This window comes from Cyanistes caeruleus, chromosome 4 (assembly GCF_971803275.1).
Source record: "Cyanistes caeruleus chromosome 4, bCyaCae1.hap1.1, whole genome shotgun sequence".
NCBI classification, from domain to species: Eukaryota; Metazoa; Chordata; class Aves; order Passeriformes; family Paridae; genus Cyanistes; species Cyanistes caeruleus.
The window spans coordinates 34,275,842-34,292,647 of record NC_141704.1 but is presented as its reverse complement, the minus strand read 5'-3'; the positions used below and the strand labels follow the sequence as shown (position 1 = coordinate 34,292,647).

The following is a 16,806-nucleotide window of genomic DNA, read 5'->3' as shown; positions in this document are numbered from 1 at the left end:
TGTCACCTATTTCTGTTTCCCTGGTATTAACCAATCTCTCCACATATGTGCAAAGTGTTCTTACTATCTTCCCAGTATCCTTTTGATCTTGTGTTTATATGTATTACCCAGTTGCTAAAATAATTAGATAGAAGTGGAAAGGCAAAATCTTCTAGTCATCCAACACCAATGGAGATGTCTTACTGTCAGCTTTGAAGCTCATTTGAAGCTCCACTTAGGCTTCTGTTCTTTTATGGTTTTATGTTAAAATTTTGGAATGTATGTAATTCCAGGCAGAGCTCAAGAACTTGACAGATAGTGCCTCATCATCTTTTGAGTTTGGCAAGGAGCTCATTAAGCACAATCTGGTAAGTAATTTCTGGGACTTAATATGAACTCCACTCTCTTGTAGAGCTTTTCATGATGATTCATAAAATGGAGTATTTTGAAAAATTGCAGACTTAATTGAGTCTCTGCTGCCATATAAGTCCTGTTCCAGGAATCCTACCAGTATAATGAATGTGCCATCAAGTGTATTTACTTTTTTCCTGGAATTTTTCCCTGACATTTTGAGACTGTGTCAAGAAAACAATAATACTGATGCTTTTAGTTATGAAGGCATATTAAAATAATGTGTGTTGTGTAAGTGTCCCTTTGCAAGATACTTTGTGGAGCCCACTCAATAAAGACACTGTAGAAACAAGTCATGATGACCCTGAATTCTATTTAGTACCAGAACAATTTGACTGGAATAAAGATAGCTCATGAAAATGGCTTTCATCTGAAAAGTACTAAGGAAGGAGTTCTAGGAAAAAAGATGGTTTCGTGTTCTGCAGTAAAAGAGTCACTAAGAGTAACTGATGGTTAATTTTCTCTTCAGTGGTATTATTTGGCTGAACAACTGGTAACAGTAGATTGCTCATGTTTAATGAGGGGCAGTTACTTGCTTTGTCATTTTTCAAGGCAGTCATCACAAACTAACACTTCTTTCCCCAAGAGTTAAAACTGATTTCAAATTGGATTTTTGTAAATTAGCATTATTTATTTTGTATGTTGGTATTTCTGCCAGTGCTTTATTGAATAAGGACATTAGATCTTCTTGGAGGAATTGTCATGTGAAACTGGAGTATAATTGCCTGCTCCTGATCATTTTAGGATCCTGTGTCATTCTAAATGAATGTTGAGTTGTTAGCCTAATTTTTTTCATATAAAAACATCATAAGCAGTATCTAGTTTTCCCTTCACTCAGACTTTGTTATTCTTTTAAATCTTTGCTATATAATATATCACTCTTTTGAGATGCTAAAAGCTGAAATAAGTTAATGTTTATGTATGGATTAAATACTTATATTCTTCAGAGTAACAAGTGTCACGCTGTATAATTCTGTAGCTATATTAAAGCAGGAATTAAGCTAATGCCAGAGCCACTGACCTTTTCCTACTGTTTATGTAGGAATTTAAGGATTAATTTCCTTGAATTAACTTATCATAGAAAAGATTCTGATACATGATTATCAATATGCTACTTTTCTCTGCAGGTGGTTTTCCGAGGAGGAGAAGGGGCTTTGCAAGTCCTACCTCCTCTGGTTGACGTTATTCCTGAGGCAAGACTGAATCTTGTGATTTACCATCTCCAGCAAGGTAAATACACCTTCCTCTGGCTCTTTCATAGCTTCAGGGATGAAATTAATTCATCTTATCTCAACTTATTCAATGCTTTTTTTCCTTTGCAGTAAAATGTAATTTATTTCACTTTCTGTTCCTCTGTAAAATAGTGAAGTATGAAAAAAAGTTTCAATGGCTTGCAGAGAAGGGCTTTAATACTGTGCACTCAAAAAAAGCCTACTTCAGCAAAGTATAGGAGGTTCTTGGGTTGCAGGAGATGGCTTTGAGGATGGTAGTGTTTATTTGTTTCTAGTGAGGGGACCTCTCCTCTGCCTGAATGTGTGAGAATGGTAGGCGTATGTCCTGTAAAGGCAAGGACAACCATTTCTGTAAATGCAGCACAAACAAAATATGAACCAAAGTGACTGTGAACAAGATATTTCATGAAAATCTACTTTACAATTCCTCAAGAATGCAGATAGGTAGCCAGAATCAGTTGGTAAGGATTTTCTACTTGTATCTCTCCTGTGTTTGCCAGCTTCTTTGAACTGTATCTGAGTTTTTCAGAGCTATTCCTATTCTCACATCGTGTTCTTTTATTCAACAGTGGGTTGATTGGCTGTGTGATTCAAGGCATGTCCAATTAGATCAGTTTGCTTAAAGCCATGTCCAGACAAGCATCCAGTCAGAACTTCCTCTGTTCTATTTGAGTCCACTGCCTTTCTCTCACTCCGTGGAACCTGTTTCCATATACTCTGTACCCTCCTATCAGTTAATTGTAGACAGTGATAAGATCTCCCCTGACATCCTTTCTCTGGAAGCTAAGCAAACTCAGTTCTCTCCGTTTCTGCTCAGCCATCTTCCTGCCTTGGGAGCCCTCAGTTGAGCTCACTCCAGTGTTTATGGTAGGATTCCAAATCTGAACACAGTATTCATGTGCAACCTCACAACTGCCAAATAAAGAATCCCTTCCCTTACCACAATGGCTCCATTTATGCTAATATTATCCAGTTGGCCTCCTTTGCTGCAAGGCTGCACTGTCTGCCAGATTGCCTTTTAGCCAGTCATCTCCCCACCTGACTTGCTCGGGCATGTTTCAAACCAAGCAAGACGCAAGACTTGCATTTTGCCTCCACTGAACTTCATCAGATTTCTTTTAGCCCATTTTTTCAGCCTATTGAGCTGCTTCTCAATATCTGGGAGCTTTCTTTACAATCTTTTATCATTTGCAGACTTGGTCAGAGTACTCTATGCTACCATCTGGATCATTAATAAAAACAAGTTATTCTACAGTTTTAGTCCCTGGGGCATTCGATTAGTAATGAGCCACCTGTTGGATTTTGTATGACTGATCACTGTCCTTTGGTAGTGTAATTCAGCCAGTTTTCCATGCCCTTATAGTTTTACTTATCTAGTCCTATCTTTCAAGTTTGTATGAGAGACCATGTCAAAGGCATTGCTAAAGTCAGGGTGTACAGCATCAACCATTATCCCCTTATTCACACAACCAATCATACCTTGAATTAATGAGTACATTTTGGCATTGGTAAATCCATGTCTGCTGTCTCCAGCCACCTTTCTTCTGTCCAGTATTATTTTGCCAGTGTCACTATAGGCAATATTGGTACCACTACCAATTATCTTGCACAATAATATTGTTGATAATAACATACATTTCAAATTAAGTTCTACTTACATGGAAACAAAGTGCATCCCATGCATCAGTTAAAAATCAGTCTTGTTTACTCATATGCTGTTAACCTTGCAGTAATTTTCATTAGTTGGGTTCTGCTCTTCACTGTGATAGACAAATGACTTACATACTGACAAAGAAGGTCCGGGAGAATTCAGACTTAAACCTCTTTTCTGGTTTGGCTTAGTTTCCATTTTTAAGTCTCACTAGGGTAGCAGCATTGGCTAGGAAAGTGAAAAATTCTTACTTCTTATGACTACAGCTGACGCTTCAAAACTTAAAAGGTCTCTGATAAACGTTGGCTTGTGATAATATATCCTCTGAACTGGAATGACTGAAGCACAAACATGGACTCCCTTGTTTCAACTCTTCAGGGCAGTGATTTCTAACAGGGTTTGAGGTCAGTTGGTATTCTGCTGAAATCTGCTCCCATGAGATTTGCTTCTGTTGGAGCCTCAAGAGAATAGTTCTGTGTTGATGGTCTACACTCTGTTGATAAAAATAAGGGTTACTGTCATTTTTTTTTTTTTTTGGTGGTGGTGGTGGTGGTGGTGGTGGTCTGAGCTAGCCAAAAATAGCAGAAAGAAAAGAAGAAGAAAAAAGAAAAACAAAAGTAATGACTTTTAGCTAGTACATTGTGCTGTCTTACTATGCGACTTTTCTAGGGAACAGTAAGAAAGCAGAGGTGATGGGTGGGAGTCTGACAGCTCCAGTGTATATTGCCTTAAGTGTCTACATGGATTGTATGTTCTAGTGAAAAAAAAATTTGTTTGATAAAGCTTATTTGTGTGGGCAATTAGTATAATCTGTACTAACAAAATTTTGCCAGTAACAGAGGATGTTCACTACGTTGGTTTACAAAGCCAACCATAGTGCCAACATCTTTTTTAATTTAGGTAAAGTTTAGGATCTATTCAGTTTATATAATTATTGTGCGGAAAGTAAGTTGTTTATAGATTTCAAACGCCACATTTAAACTTCCATACTAGCAGTGCTTTTTCCTTGTTAATTAGGGTCTGCTGGGCAGATGCTGAAATATTGCTAAGGAAAAGATGAAGTTTCCCTACAGCATTATGTTACCCTATTCTCTTTGAGGGCTAAATAAATATGAGAAAACAAAATACATGAAGATGATGGATTTAATATTTTGACCTTGTGCTGCTAAGAAGGCAGCCACTGGATTATGAACAAAGGGGCCAAACAATCTCTGCTAGGAAAACTGTAGTAAATTAAGAAGCTATTACTCACTCTGAGTTTGTTATTTGAGTTTTAGAAAACTATCACCATTATACAGAAATTCACTGTGATTTATAGCTATCTTTCTCCTCCTGTCTAAATGGCTTATTTCTTAGTCTATGACTATTGGGGAATATTGTATAGGATGAGTGACTTGTTCTAATACAGCGTACTATGGATTGTCATGCATTCTGATGTCTGGCATTTCAGATGATGTGCAGGAGGCTTATAACCTGATTAAGGACCTGGAACCTACAGCTCCACAGGTAATTGGAAAATGGTGACATGGTGCATAAAGACAGAGGTTACAAACTGGTAGGAAACCTGCCACATACAAAACTGGTATCCTGAAGACAGCTTGCCCCATTCCCACTCTTAAAACTCATGTATTTTCATCCCTTCTCCAACAATTAATTTAATGTGCGTGCATAAAGTATGGCATATGGGCATACATGAATACGTAAGCTATTTATTACTGTACCACCTGGGTTCAGCAAAGAGTACAGCTCTGTTGTGTGCAGCCTTGCTTTTGGGAAATGGACCATTACTGTATAGGTAAAAGCCCCCTTACAGTTATAGCTGGTTGTCTGCCTCATGGTGACTTCCTAGCTCAGATGCTCATATAGTTTGTCCTGAAGCCATTTCAATTAAAATGAGCTAAATTAAACAGTTTTAATAAATAGTATTTTCTAATCCCATCACACTTTGGCTGCCATGAGTGAAAACTGCTGTGTCCCTTGGCTGCTACTGTAATTTTCTTCTGTGGCAGTTCCAGCATCTTTAGTCTCTGATTTATTCCTCTTTGCTGTTTATTTTCCAAAGGTCACATAGTTGGGCATAAAAGAGACCTTTCATGAGTCTCTGTAAGATGGAGAGAGGGAGGGAGGGAGGGAGGGAGGGAGGGAGGGAGGGAGGGAGGGAGGGAGGGAGGGAGGGAGGGAGGGAGGGAGGGAGGGAGGGAGGGAGGGAGGGAGGGAGGGAGGGAGGGAGGGAGGGAGGGAGGGAGGGAAAAGGAAAACCTCAAAAACACAGATCCGGTGATTCTGTGCTGAGGAGTGAGGAGTGTCTTCTGATGTTGCTTTACACTTCTTGCATTTTTCAGTATAGCAAAACTTAACTTGAAAAGTTTTCTGCAGCTATTGGTCCTTTTGTGGTCTTTGTTGTCTCAGTATACTTGGCTAATAATTCTTGATCACATTTTGGAATTAGAATCTTTGTGCTTTCTTTTTTTCCATTTCTGACTCCCACTTGTAAGGAACTCCCTGCTAGGACTTGCAAAACTACTTCTAAAACCTTCTTAAGTATTTCTCAAATTTCTTCTTTGTCTCAATGCCTGTAGGATAATAATTAGGCGTCTGTAACACAGTTTATGTGCTGAAACGATTACTTACTATCCTGGCTAGTGCTCTCAGATTCCTTCTGTACATTCTGTTGTTGGTCTCTTGAAAGATGTCTCTTCTTCTGTGTTTTCCTCTGTGACAGAGCTGTCCTGGTTTATCAGGAGTACCTACTAAAATAGATTTATAGATATAACTCTTAATTATAAGATTTGTGTAGGACAAAAGAGTCTGTTACATGCTAAGAAAAATTTGTTCAGAGAAGAATTAAACTGTAGTTTCTCATACTAGAGATTACAGGCTACTCAACTTCTGTTCCTAATTTCACTAGAGTAACATGGCCACAGAGCACAGACCTCTTGACATATTTGTCCTGATGAGAAACACTATGAATTTTGCAGCAGCAATGTCAGTGGTTATGGTTAACCAATGTGCGTATTTGAAAGGGGATCTGTGCTTTAATATAACAATAGTGCACTTCTTGGTGATATGATGTGGAAGAGGGCATGAAAGTATGTTACCATATTCCTCTTGGTGCATTGTCTTTGACCATAAAACTTAGCAGAAAACACTATACCCCTCTGCATCTAACATATTTCGTAGAAGTGACTACCTAGCAAGTAAAATGTATTTTGGGGGAATAAATTAATACTGCATTTAAGCACCACACAGTAACCAGCTACCTACTAAAGTCAGTTGTGATAGAGTTGAATTAATAAAGAAAATAATGTACACATAGGCTTTTATGTGTCTTCTGAAATCTTCACCATGTCTTCTCTGATCCCTTTTAACTTTTTTTCTTTTTTCCAGGAGTACATCCTCAAAGGGGTGGTAAATGCAGCACTTGGACAAGAAATGGGCTCGGTGAGTAATGCCCGTGAGGTTCTCCGGCTTCTCCAACAATACAATGTGAGCAGATCTGTAGAAACTGGAATGGAGTGAAAGAGGCAGTCATTTTTTATTTAGATTGCAGGATTTCTGGGTCTCTTAACCTCCTTCTGTGCAATAATCATTCCAGAATGAGTGAAATGCAAATTTCTGTTGGTGGTCTTGTTGTAAATCAAGATGAATTTGATTTCTCTATCCTGCTTCCAAAATCTCCATTTGCTTTGTACAGTGTTCTTCTTTATCTAGGCACATAGAGTGGCACATTTACCTTTTCTGTTTTTGCTTCAGCTCTCGTTTATCTGTTAGTTCCTCCCCAGGTGTTCCTCAGAGCATTATTTTCACTGTGTATTGTAGCATCACCCCTGTAACTCATCTTGGATTTATTTTTTATTCATCTTCCAGAGAGATCATCTGAAAATTGCTCAACAGTTTTTCCAGTTGGTGGGGGAATCAGCCAGTGAATGTGGTATGTTTGAAATGTTCTTTTTCCATTAAGTAAGCCATCTTAAAATATCCAAGTGTATACCATCGTATCTGTGTCTAACTGCTGACTGTTAGCAAAAATATTGCTAGGCATTTTGTTTCTATAGGATGAATTTCAGAAAGTCTAAATTGTAGTCTAAAGCAAATTTTCAAGTTTAAATTAGAAGTCTCAATACTAAATCTTACTATATGATTTCATCTGGAAAAGAGGTTGTACTACCTCTTTTGTGCAGTCTTCATGAAAGATGCTGTGGCAGCTTGCCTTTGCTTAATAATCCCCATTAGAGAAACAGAAGACAACAGCCTAATTAATTGTGAAGTGAGTGGCTGAAACCTCACAGGCAGAGATACACAAGTACAAATCTAGGACCACTAATCAAAGCCTGTCGAGTACATGGAGTCCTAGCATGGAGCATGCCCTGAAACTGAGGACTTTGGCTACAGGGAGAAATGGAAGCTCTGGGACTAATTTCTTGCTTGACTAAGAGAGGAAAAAAAAGGCATTACAACCCACCCACCACCTTGCCCCAAAATCAGTATATTTTCAATATTTAGTTTTACCTACTCAATAATAGACCAAACCAAGTTCTTCTCTTCTCTTTGCCAAAGCAAAAAATCCCAAATAAAAAAGTCAGTAGTTGTAACATGGGAATTCAAATTAAATGGGGCTTGCCAGTTTCCTTTGTAGGCATTGTCACTTAGTATTGTTTCTTTATGGGGGATAGCTTGTGCGTGTTTATGGGCAGACAGCTCATGGTCTTCAGACACAGAATGCTATCTCCTGTGTCCATGGTGACTAAAGAGAAGGAGCTCCAGAGACAGAGTGGTATCACTCATGAAATTTTCAGAAATACAGTTGAGCCATTCTATTCTGTTCCCTTTGCAGCCCTGATACTATTGGTACTATCAGAGAATTTGGAAGGATGGAAGTGGTTCCATAGATGAGATTTCCCTAACTCATTGCTTTCACATTGAAGCAATCCCTTTAGAATTGGGATCCCAGAAAACAGGAAGAAAGAATAGGAACTACAGCACTGGAGAACTCAGTTAGTGGGAACGTCTTAATGCCTATAGCAGTCATGCAGATGTGACAAGTGACCAGGGCACACATGGATAAAAATAATACAGAGATAGTCAGGGAAAATATATTCAGGGATAAGATTTCTTGTGAAGATATAGCCCAAAATTAAAATTGTTAGGAAGCAAAACTTACTGTGAAATATTTTTAAACTCATATGCAAAATAAAGATACATAGCCTGAGACTTCAACCTTTCAATGGCTGGGGCAGGGGGAATGGCAACAGAAATGTAATACAATTAGGAAAGTGGATTACCTGAGAAAAATGAGCCTATGGGAAGAATTGGTTCCAATCAGAGGTAAAAGGAAACATCAGTACTGCAAGCGTCTTACCCTTTGGTATTTCCATGTAAGAACTGCTTTGTCATCTTCTTCAAAGTTTGTGGGAGGAAAGTGCCATAGAGGAGAGCACGCAGTTCAGGGTAATTCCTTTAAAGGTAAAATAGTGTGAGGGGTTTTGTTTAACCTCACATGAAGAACAGATGGAGGTCAACATACTGTAGATAGGAAATAGAAGAGGCAAACAGTTATATTTAGGTAGGATATAACAAAAAAAACAAACAAATGAAGCCCAAGTATGTGTTTTATACAAATATTAGATGTTTTTTTTAAATGTTGGATGAAGTGGAATGCCTGATTTTGGAAGAGAAGCTAAAAACGATAATTTTTTTATGTGATAGGAGGAAGGTAACATGTAGGATATTGTTTCTATTTAATGTACAATAGGGATTGTACATTAAATAAACATAGATTGTATGTAAGTAAAGGTACATAAATATAGATAAATAGATGATGCCAGTGGAAAAATGGTTCTAAATATTTTGAAAACCCTCAAAATAAATATATTTTCTTTATCAATTAGTAAAATTATATTGGTTTCAATTATATGTTTAGATAGGCAACTCATCCTATTGAAGCCAAATTATTCACCAGCCAGCCTAGATAGGAACTGTGAGTGGCATATTAAACAGGTTACAGATTTTATATAGAAAGATAGATAATAGTTGGAGACTTCTGTCCTGCCCATATTGACCTAATAAATGCAATTACATGGCATAATATACAGCATGAACTTTCTGTTTCTATCTTTCTTAGAGAAAACACAAGTGAACAGGTAACTCTGGACCAATATTGATTTGAATAGCACCTGAGTTAAAATTTTATTATGAAATTACAATTCTATTACAGTCATCTGAGCATAATCAAATTCAAAATCCGCATGTTAGCAAATACCTCAAAAAATGTCCACAGTACTAATCCTAAGAAGAGAAGCTACATAATAACCTTTCTAATTTCTAGGAGAAAATTTCTAGGAGAAATATTTCTAGGAGAAATAGCAGTGAAAAGGATAAAATGCACCTGATTTGAACACTTGAAAGAACCTTTTGTTTCTCTAAAGAAAGGGATTGTATTCATAATTAATGAGCTATAGGAGACAAATAATGACATGACTAGGTTTGCCAATGGCACAAAATTACCCATAGTAGTACAAATAAAAGCTTCCATAATGATGAAAGATGTGAAAGACTATATAAGACTGGGTAATAATATGTAAATTAAATTTAGCAAAATTATTGGAAAAGTTGAAGAGGATCTTAAGAATTGATGAGGAAAGAGAAAAAAATAATTACTGTGTCATTGTATACAGATGTGATTCTTTTCCTGGAATACTGTATAGAGTTCTGGTTCTTACATTTCTTTAAAAAAATGGTATATCAAGAAAGGATACAATAAATACAGCAAGGATCATCAAAGAAAGGGGATAGATTCTTGAAGTAGGAGAAAAGGAGAGATTAAATAAAGCAGAATACATGGGTTGAAAAATGATGACTGAGTTTGATGATGTCCATCATAAACGACAAGAAAAGGAGGAATAGAAAAGGATTATTTACTGTACAATACAAAAATCAAAGAGCATTGACAAATTATCACTCATGACAATTAAACAGCATTAATTACTTTTTTACATAACACAACTTATTTGATAGGAAAACTTGTGAGAACCAGAATGTATAAAAAATGTTGCAGATTAAATGTCCATTGGCTGTTTAACCCAAAATTTTCAGCAGTGATTAAGAAGTCCTTAGTGCACATAGTTGAGAGCTGGGATAAACTTCAGCAGAAGTGCCATTGCGTACAACAGTATGTATTATATGTGAAATCAGAATATTTTCTTTCTATAGCTGTATATTCTTACCCAGCAAACTCTGAACTAGACAAACATTGGATTCAATATAATAGTTTTTATGTTCTTAGGTAACCTAGCATATTAGCCACTCTGTTGATTACTTGTGGTTGTTTGTTTTCCTGTATTTGGAATGGAGAGCAGAGTTCTTGCTGTTTGTATACTTGGGCTTTTCCTAAGTAGCTGGCTATGCTGTTCAAGCGTGTACGTCATGCTTCAGCACTTCCCATCCAACTAGTCCTTCCAAGGATCTTCAAGGTCTTTATCAAGTTGCTTAGATGCTTTGCAGATTTATAATACAGGAATAAGTTGTTGTTTGTCAGAGTGAGGAAATATTTTGCTGTGTCTTTGCTTGCAGCTGGGCCTGTGTCACAGTTTTGCTTGGAACAGAGTTAAATTTCTTCTTAGAGAATGGTACAGTGATGCATTTTGAATGTAGTATAAGAATAATGTTGATAACACAGTGATGTTTTAGTTGTTGCAAAGTCAAGGACTTTACAGTTTCCCATGCTCTGCCAGTGAGGAGCTGCACAAGAAGCTGGGAGGGAGCATGGCCAGGACAGCTGATCTGAATGAGCTGAAGGGTAATTTCATGCCATGGAACACCATGCCCAGTACATGAACTGGAGGGAGTTGGCTGGGAGGGACTTACTGTGGTTTGGGTGGGGGGGGGCTGGGCATGGATCAGCTAGTAAGCAATTGTATCATTTGATCATTTGTTTCTCCTGAGTTTTATTCCTCTCTCTCTTTCTCCCCTTTTCACTACTATTATCACTATTATTATTACTAATAATATTTTATTTCAATTATCAAACCATTCTTATCTCAGCCCACAAGTTTTAATTATTTTTTTTTTAGTGGGGAGGAGGGTAGAGTAAACAAGCAGCTGAGAGGTACTTAGTTGCCAGCTGGGGTTAAACTGCAAAAATGAACAAGGCTTCTTCTTTCAGTGTGGGTTATCAAAAAATAATGGGTTAGAATGAAGATGTGGAATATCTTTTCTGACTTGCTTTTGTTAACTGTAGAAATCCTATTGACTGCATTAAGAAGAGCAGCAACAGGAGTTTAGGAAGAACACAGTGTTATTTATTTGTAAAGTCATTTGTAGTCATCAATTAAGCCCTTTAGTTTTTTTAATTAGATCTCTACCTTGGAGGTTCAAGGAACATGGAGTAAATGTGCGAGTTAATGTGCAAGTCATTTCCATTAAATGTACACATTTTATTTCATGTTGGATGTTGTGCACTTTAACAGGGGACAGACAAAACAAAAACTAAAAAACATCCAAGAAGCACGTAGAGTGTAGGAGTCAACATTCATGCTCTAGAAGCAATAAATAACACCTGAAGAGCAGCTTGGAGTTTTTTTAAGCTTGATAAAAATTCTTAATCCTAATGACATGAAATGGAACAGACATTACAAAGGAGGATATAGGTAGATTTTTATAGTTAGCTCTCATTCTCTTCTCCTGGGGTCTCAGCTGGGTGGGAAATTAGACAGATTTCTTTTAAGGAGAAAATGGAGCACGAGGAACATCAGTGAAAACAAATCAACATTCGAATTAAATGCAGGGTTTCTGGTGCTTAGCGTAAGTCTTACAAACTACCCAAAACCACTGCAAGCAAAATGAAAAAGAACACCCCATTTGTTTTCAGTGGTCCTCTTTTAGGATCAACTCAGGCATATTTGATGTTGGGTGAGAGGAATTAAACATTTCTGAACTTCATGCAGTCTTTGAGGTTCTCTTAGGTCAACGTAAGTAGTTTTTTCAAATGACAAATTTTTCCACTTTCTGCATAAGCCACATGGAGTGCAATAGAAAGTTCTAGGTTTTCTGTCACTAGGTAGTATTCATTGCTGAGTTGTATGAGATACACAGATGTTTCACTTGTTTGGTTTTTTTAAAGGAACCTTTCAGTAAAATATATGGGGGATGGTGTGCTGGGATAATAAAACTTTCTGCCAAAATTTGGACAACTAACATTTAGAAACACTCCAATAATTTATGGGAATATTGTGTTTCTAGTATTTTGTTACTGTGATTCATTTTTTACTAAAAATGCATCCTCAGTTTCAAGTCGTCTTTGCATGTTTTGCATTTTTTAAATTTTGTTGAAAATAAATTGTGATTTTATGAACTTCAGAAATCAAATTTCAGAGGAAAGGGGCATTTTTGAGTTATCTGTAGTCTCATTAATCAGTGTTTTTTGGCTCTTTTTTATAAAACTCTCTATTATTGTCCAATAAAGGCATATATTTGTCATGAAAACTATGCCTGCATGTAAAAAAGGATAGATAAATATACAGACCAGTTTCTGCTTCCAAGTGAAGACTTCATGAAAACCAAATAATCTTCTGAAGCTGAAGAACTGAATGGTGTGGTTCAGACATAGATAAGGATTGATTGTCTCTGTATGGAAATGACAGGACATCCAAGATCAGTATCTCCTAGTGCTAAAAGATAAGAAATAAGAGTATTTTGCTTTCCTTTGAAACGTATTTTGACATCTTACATAGTGCTTTCCAAGAATAATTACTACCTACCATATTTAAAGGAGAATATACAATTTTCCAGTTGAACGCTCAATTTTGTGTGGTCAAAATATTGGTCTTTTATTACATGAAATTTCTCAATACAGAAAAGGTATTTTAATTTTTTGGTGTGGATGGATTGATGGTAACCAATAGCTAGGAGCAGATTACCTCAGGGATATTGGTAGCCTTCGGATCTTATCTTGTTACCTTTCCAAACTGCACAGAGCACCATCCTCTCTTATGATCACTTAATGTAGCGGGATAGTAGTGGTTTGGTATCACTTCCATTTAGGCCTTCTCAGCTGCTACCTCAGTTCATCCATGTCTGCCAGCTGGCTCTAAAAATTACTCCTAGTAAGCTTACTTCAGAATCTTTAAAAAAGCTTTGAGATAGTTTTCAGTAACACAGCTTGCAATGTCAGAGTAGGTGACAGCATCATATAGTTGTACAAAGTTTATGATGACATGTATAGCAGCAAAGTTTAGTGACACTCATTTGAACTGATATGTCTAAGTTATTTATGGCTTCACCTCTTGTGAGCAATGTGGTAATTCCAAATGCATGGACATTAATTTCCATACTTTCTGATATCACTGAGTGTTTTACCTCTTCCTGTATTAATTATTTTGTATAACAATATTTTCAGTATATCAAGTTTACTCTCTTACTCAAACTAAAATTAAAATATGTAGAGTTGCTTTGTCCAGGATAATCAGGATAAAAGGATAATTTTGAAGAAAGAAGGCTAATGCTGTAAGAATAGCAAACTCAGGCTTTGTATAAAGTGTCATTTCCTAAGAGTAAGAATAATTCATGGTAAAATTATCCTATGAAAATTGTGTCACGGAAAAGACTTTTTAGGTAAAATTGTTATGTGTCTCTGTAGAGTTTGCTGTTGAACAAAGTCTTGCAAAAGTTACTGGATGCTGTAGAGAGAACTGACAAGATTAACTAATTTTTTTTTCCTAACCTCTAGTATGGTCCTTTGCCTGAAAAGGCAAGCTACACTATTTTTAGAAACTAGCTGCTTTCATAGGTGCCAGTAGTCTTGGCAGTGATTTCCATAATCATGTGTTTTTAAATTCTACAAATCTTGCATTTCTCTTTTGAATTTTAGATACCATTCCAGGGAGACAGTGCATGTCCTCCTGCTTCTTTCTTCTTAGACAATTTCCTAATGTCCTAATTTACCTCAACTCAATCAAGGTTAGTATTATTATTTAGTATTGATAGTTCTGTAATGTGTGGAATCACTACTTTTAGACTGTACTATGTGAGACACAATGGAAACATAAAAAGATACAAAAACAAAGCAGTAAAAATAAAATACAGGAGTGATAGTGGAACCTAAGTGGTCAGTACAGTAAATGGATTAAAATGTAAAGAAGCAATTTAGAAAGTAGTACCATGCAGCATGGTGGGCATGATGGACTCATCACACTTTTAATATAACCATTATCAGTCTTTCTGGTGGCATCACAGAAGATAAGAAACATAATTAAAGGAAGCAAATTTTTTAAAAAGTGTATATTTATGGGGTGGGCAGCATGGAGGAAAAAAACCCAAATGTTTTCTTAAGACTTATCAAGTGAGTGATGGAGATTATTGTCACTGGTTAATAATGGTAATAAGTGGTTAATGAGGACAACATTTTAGTAAACAAGAGTGTGTAAGGAAGATAGGACATGAAGGACTCTAAAAGGAATAACATTTACATTTTACAGAGAAAACAGTCACTGAAGGACTAAAATAGGGCAGAATTACCAAAGCAGTAAATTAGGAATGTTATTTTTGCAGAAGTTATCTGAGTATCCTGCAGACAATGTTTCATTTTTCAAAATAAGAGAATCTTGAAGTCAACATCATGCAGCATTATCAGATCAGTGGATAGAATGGGTATAACTTATAGATACACAGTTAAAGGCAGACGTGAGGAAAGAGGGAGTCTGGAGTGTGATTATGGATTAAATTACTGCAGTCTTGTTTCACTGGTTTGAAAGTAGAGTTGAAATAACTCTGCTTGGTAGGAAGAGGAATGAGAATCTTAAATTATTAAAAGAATTGGGAGATACACAAGATGAGTATAACTACAGTGTTATAAGGAGTATGAGATCTGAAGAAAAACCTGTGGTTGTAATGGTGCCCAAAAGTAGCTGCTGAGTGAAAAATGGTGAAGGTGTAATGTTTTAAAACTTTGGAAGGAGACCTTTGAAGAAACCCCAGTGGCTTTAGACACTGGAATGGCTCCAGTGTAGTGGAATGAAGAGATACACCACCACCACTCCAAACTGGAGTATGTGTGTAATTGAAGAAAGGGGAATTAACAGTAAGAATTGCTTTGCCTTACTTGAGCCGTCTAAAAGTTGGATTTCTAGTTAGAACTGGTCATCTGGTCTCATTTTTTGCCAATGGGTATAGATGGTAATTTCCAGAGAATTCATTCTGTATATTTCTTACATTTATAGTGCAATTAAATACTCCACAGATACGCTTAGCTCTTTCCATTTCTTTGAAAAGGTTCTTAAACCACTAGGTCTAACCCAAAAAGGTCAAAGTTAAATGTCATTACAAACCACCTCCAAGGTACATGGGACAAAAATTTACTGCCTACTACAACTTTTATTGCTTGTTCCTTTTGAAGTAATTGATCATTCTCATAATTTTTCAGCTGAGACTATCCATGCTCAGATTTACTTAAGTCATTTCCCTTCACTGTAGGTCACAGGGATGCAAAAATTATTCTTTCTGTACCATGTTACAGGCAAGATGTACATGGATTTACCTTTGGTTTTTGATTCACAGGAATAAACTTCCGTAGAATCTCTGCAGCTCTTAAAATGGGGCTGCCCTCTATGAAGATTGTTTGCTTGGTATTCTCTCGGGAAGCACCACTTTCATCCATGATCAATTAAAACTGCTTTAGGCATAAGAAAGTCTCAGAGGACACTTTACTATAAATGTATTGCCAGCTGCCCCGAGGGTGACATTATAACACTGTCAGGGATTAACTGAGTAAAAAACAACCTGATTCAGGCTCCACTGAGTTGTGGCCACAATGGGAATTCTTCATTTTTAAGCTGGATATCTGAGCATCTCATTGAAATGGACATCACACAGAGGACGGTTGGTTTTATGAAAACATTGAAGACCTCTAAAAATACCACAAGAGAGTAAACATCCAGTACATATAATGTCATTTAAAAAAGAAAAAGAAAGAAAGAAACTAGCTGCTGTGAAGAGCTGTTGTGAATGTGTTCTTTCATCAGCAGCACTCGTTCATTTCTCCTGGTTTTGGTTTTGAAGTAGGTCTGATCTCTAACACTTATATGACCAGGACAGGATGGCACATTTTTTGAGTTTGGTTGTTGACCAACCTCAAAATGGACTTTCTTCTCCATTTTAATTAAAAGATACAATGGGGTCTGCTTGAACAAAAGAAAGCATTCACGCAGTAAAACTAGCATCTGGCTCACCAACTTTGCTTAACCTGGGACTTGTGCTGATTCACATGAAACTACTATTGAGAAAGAATGCAGTAAAGTATCCTAATCCCTATATGGTGAAACCCATTAGTTCAGTGTAAGGGCACTGAAATGTTTTCACAAACTGAGCTTAAGGTTCAGCCCAATTGGTTCATCCTCATGCTGTCACACAGCTTTCTGTATTTGCTGGCTTGTGCATGCTACCATAGACTGGGTGAAACCTGGACATTTGGCAAATAGTGGCCATCCTTCACCTTTCCTTTCAAGGCACTAGTTTGATGTATGCAGCTGGACTAAATCAGTA

At 36.8% G+C, this 16,806-nt stretch overlaps 1 protein-coding gene across 7 annotated transcripts in view; it reads left to right on the top strand.

Moving 5' to 3' along the window:
* The window catches only part of IFT56 (intraflagellar transport 56), a 45,768-nt gene that overhangs the window by 18,396 nt on the left and 10,566 nt on the right, over positions 1–16,806 (top strand). For all 7 annotated transcript variants that reach the window (XM_086887630.1, XM_086887628.1, XM_086887629.1 and 4 more), the window contains 6 exons: positions 273–347; positions 1,518–1,620; positions 4,724–4,779; positions 6,661–6,714; positions 7,141–7,204; positions 14,138–14,226. In XM_086887630.1, coding sequence (XP_086743756.1) covers positions 273–347; positions 1,518–1,620; positions 4,724–4,779; positions 6,661–6,714; positions 7,141–7,204; positions 14,138–14,226 — 441 coding nt within the window. The remainder of the gene's footprint in view (positions 1–272; positions 348–1,517; positions 1,621–4,723; positions 4,780–6,660; positions 6,715–7,140; positions 7,205–14,137; positions 14,227–16,806) is intronic.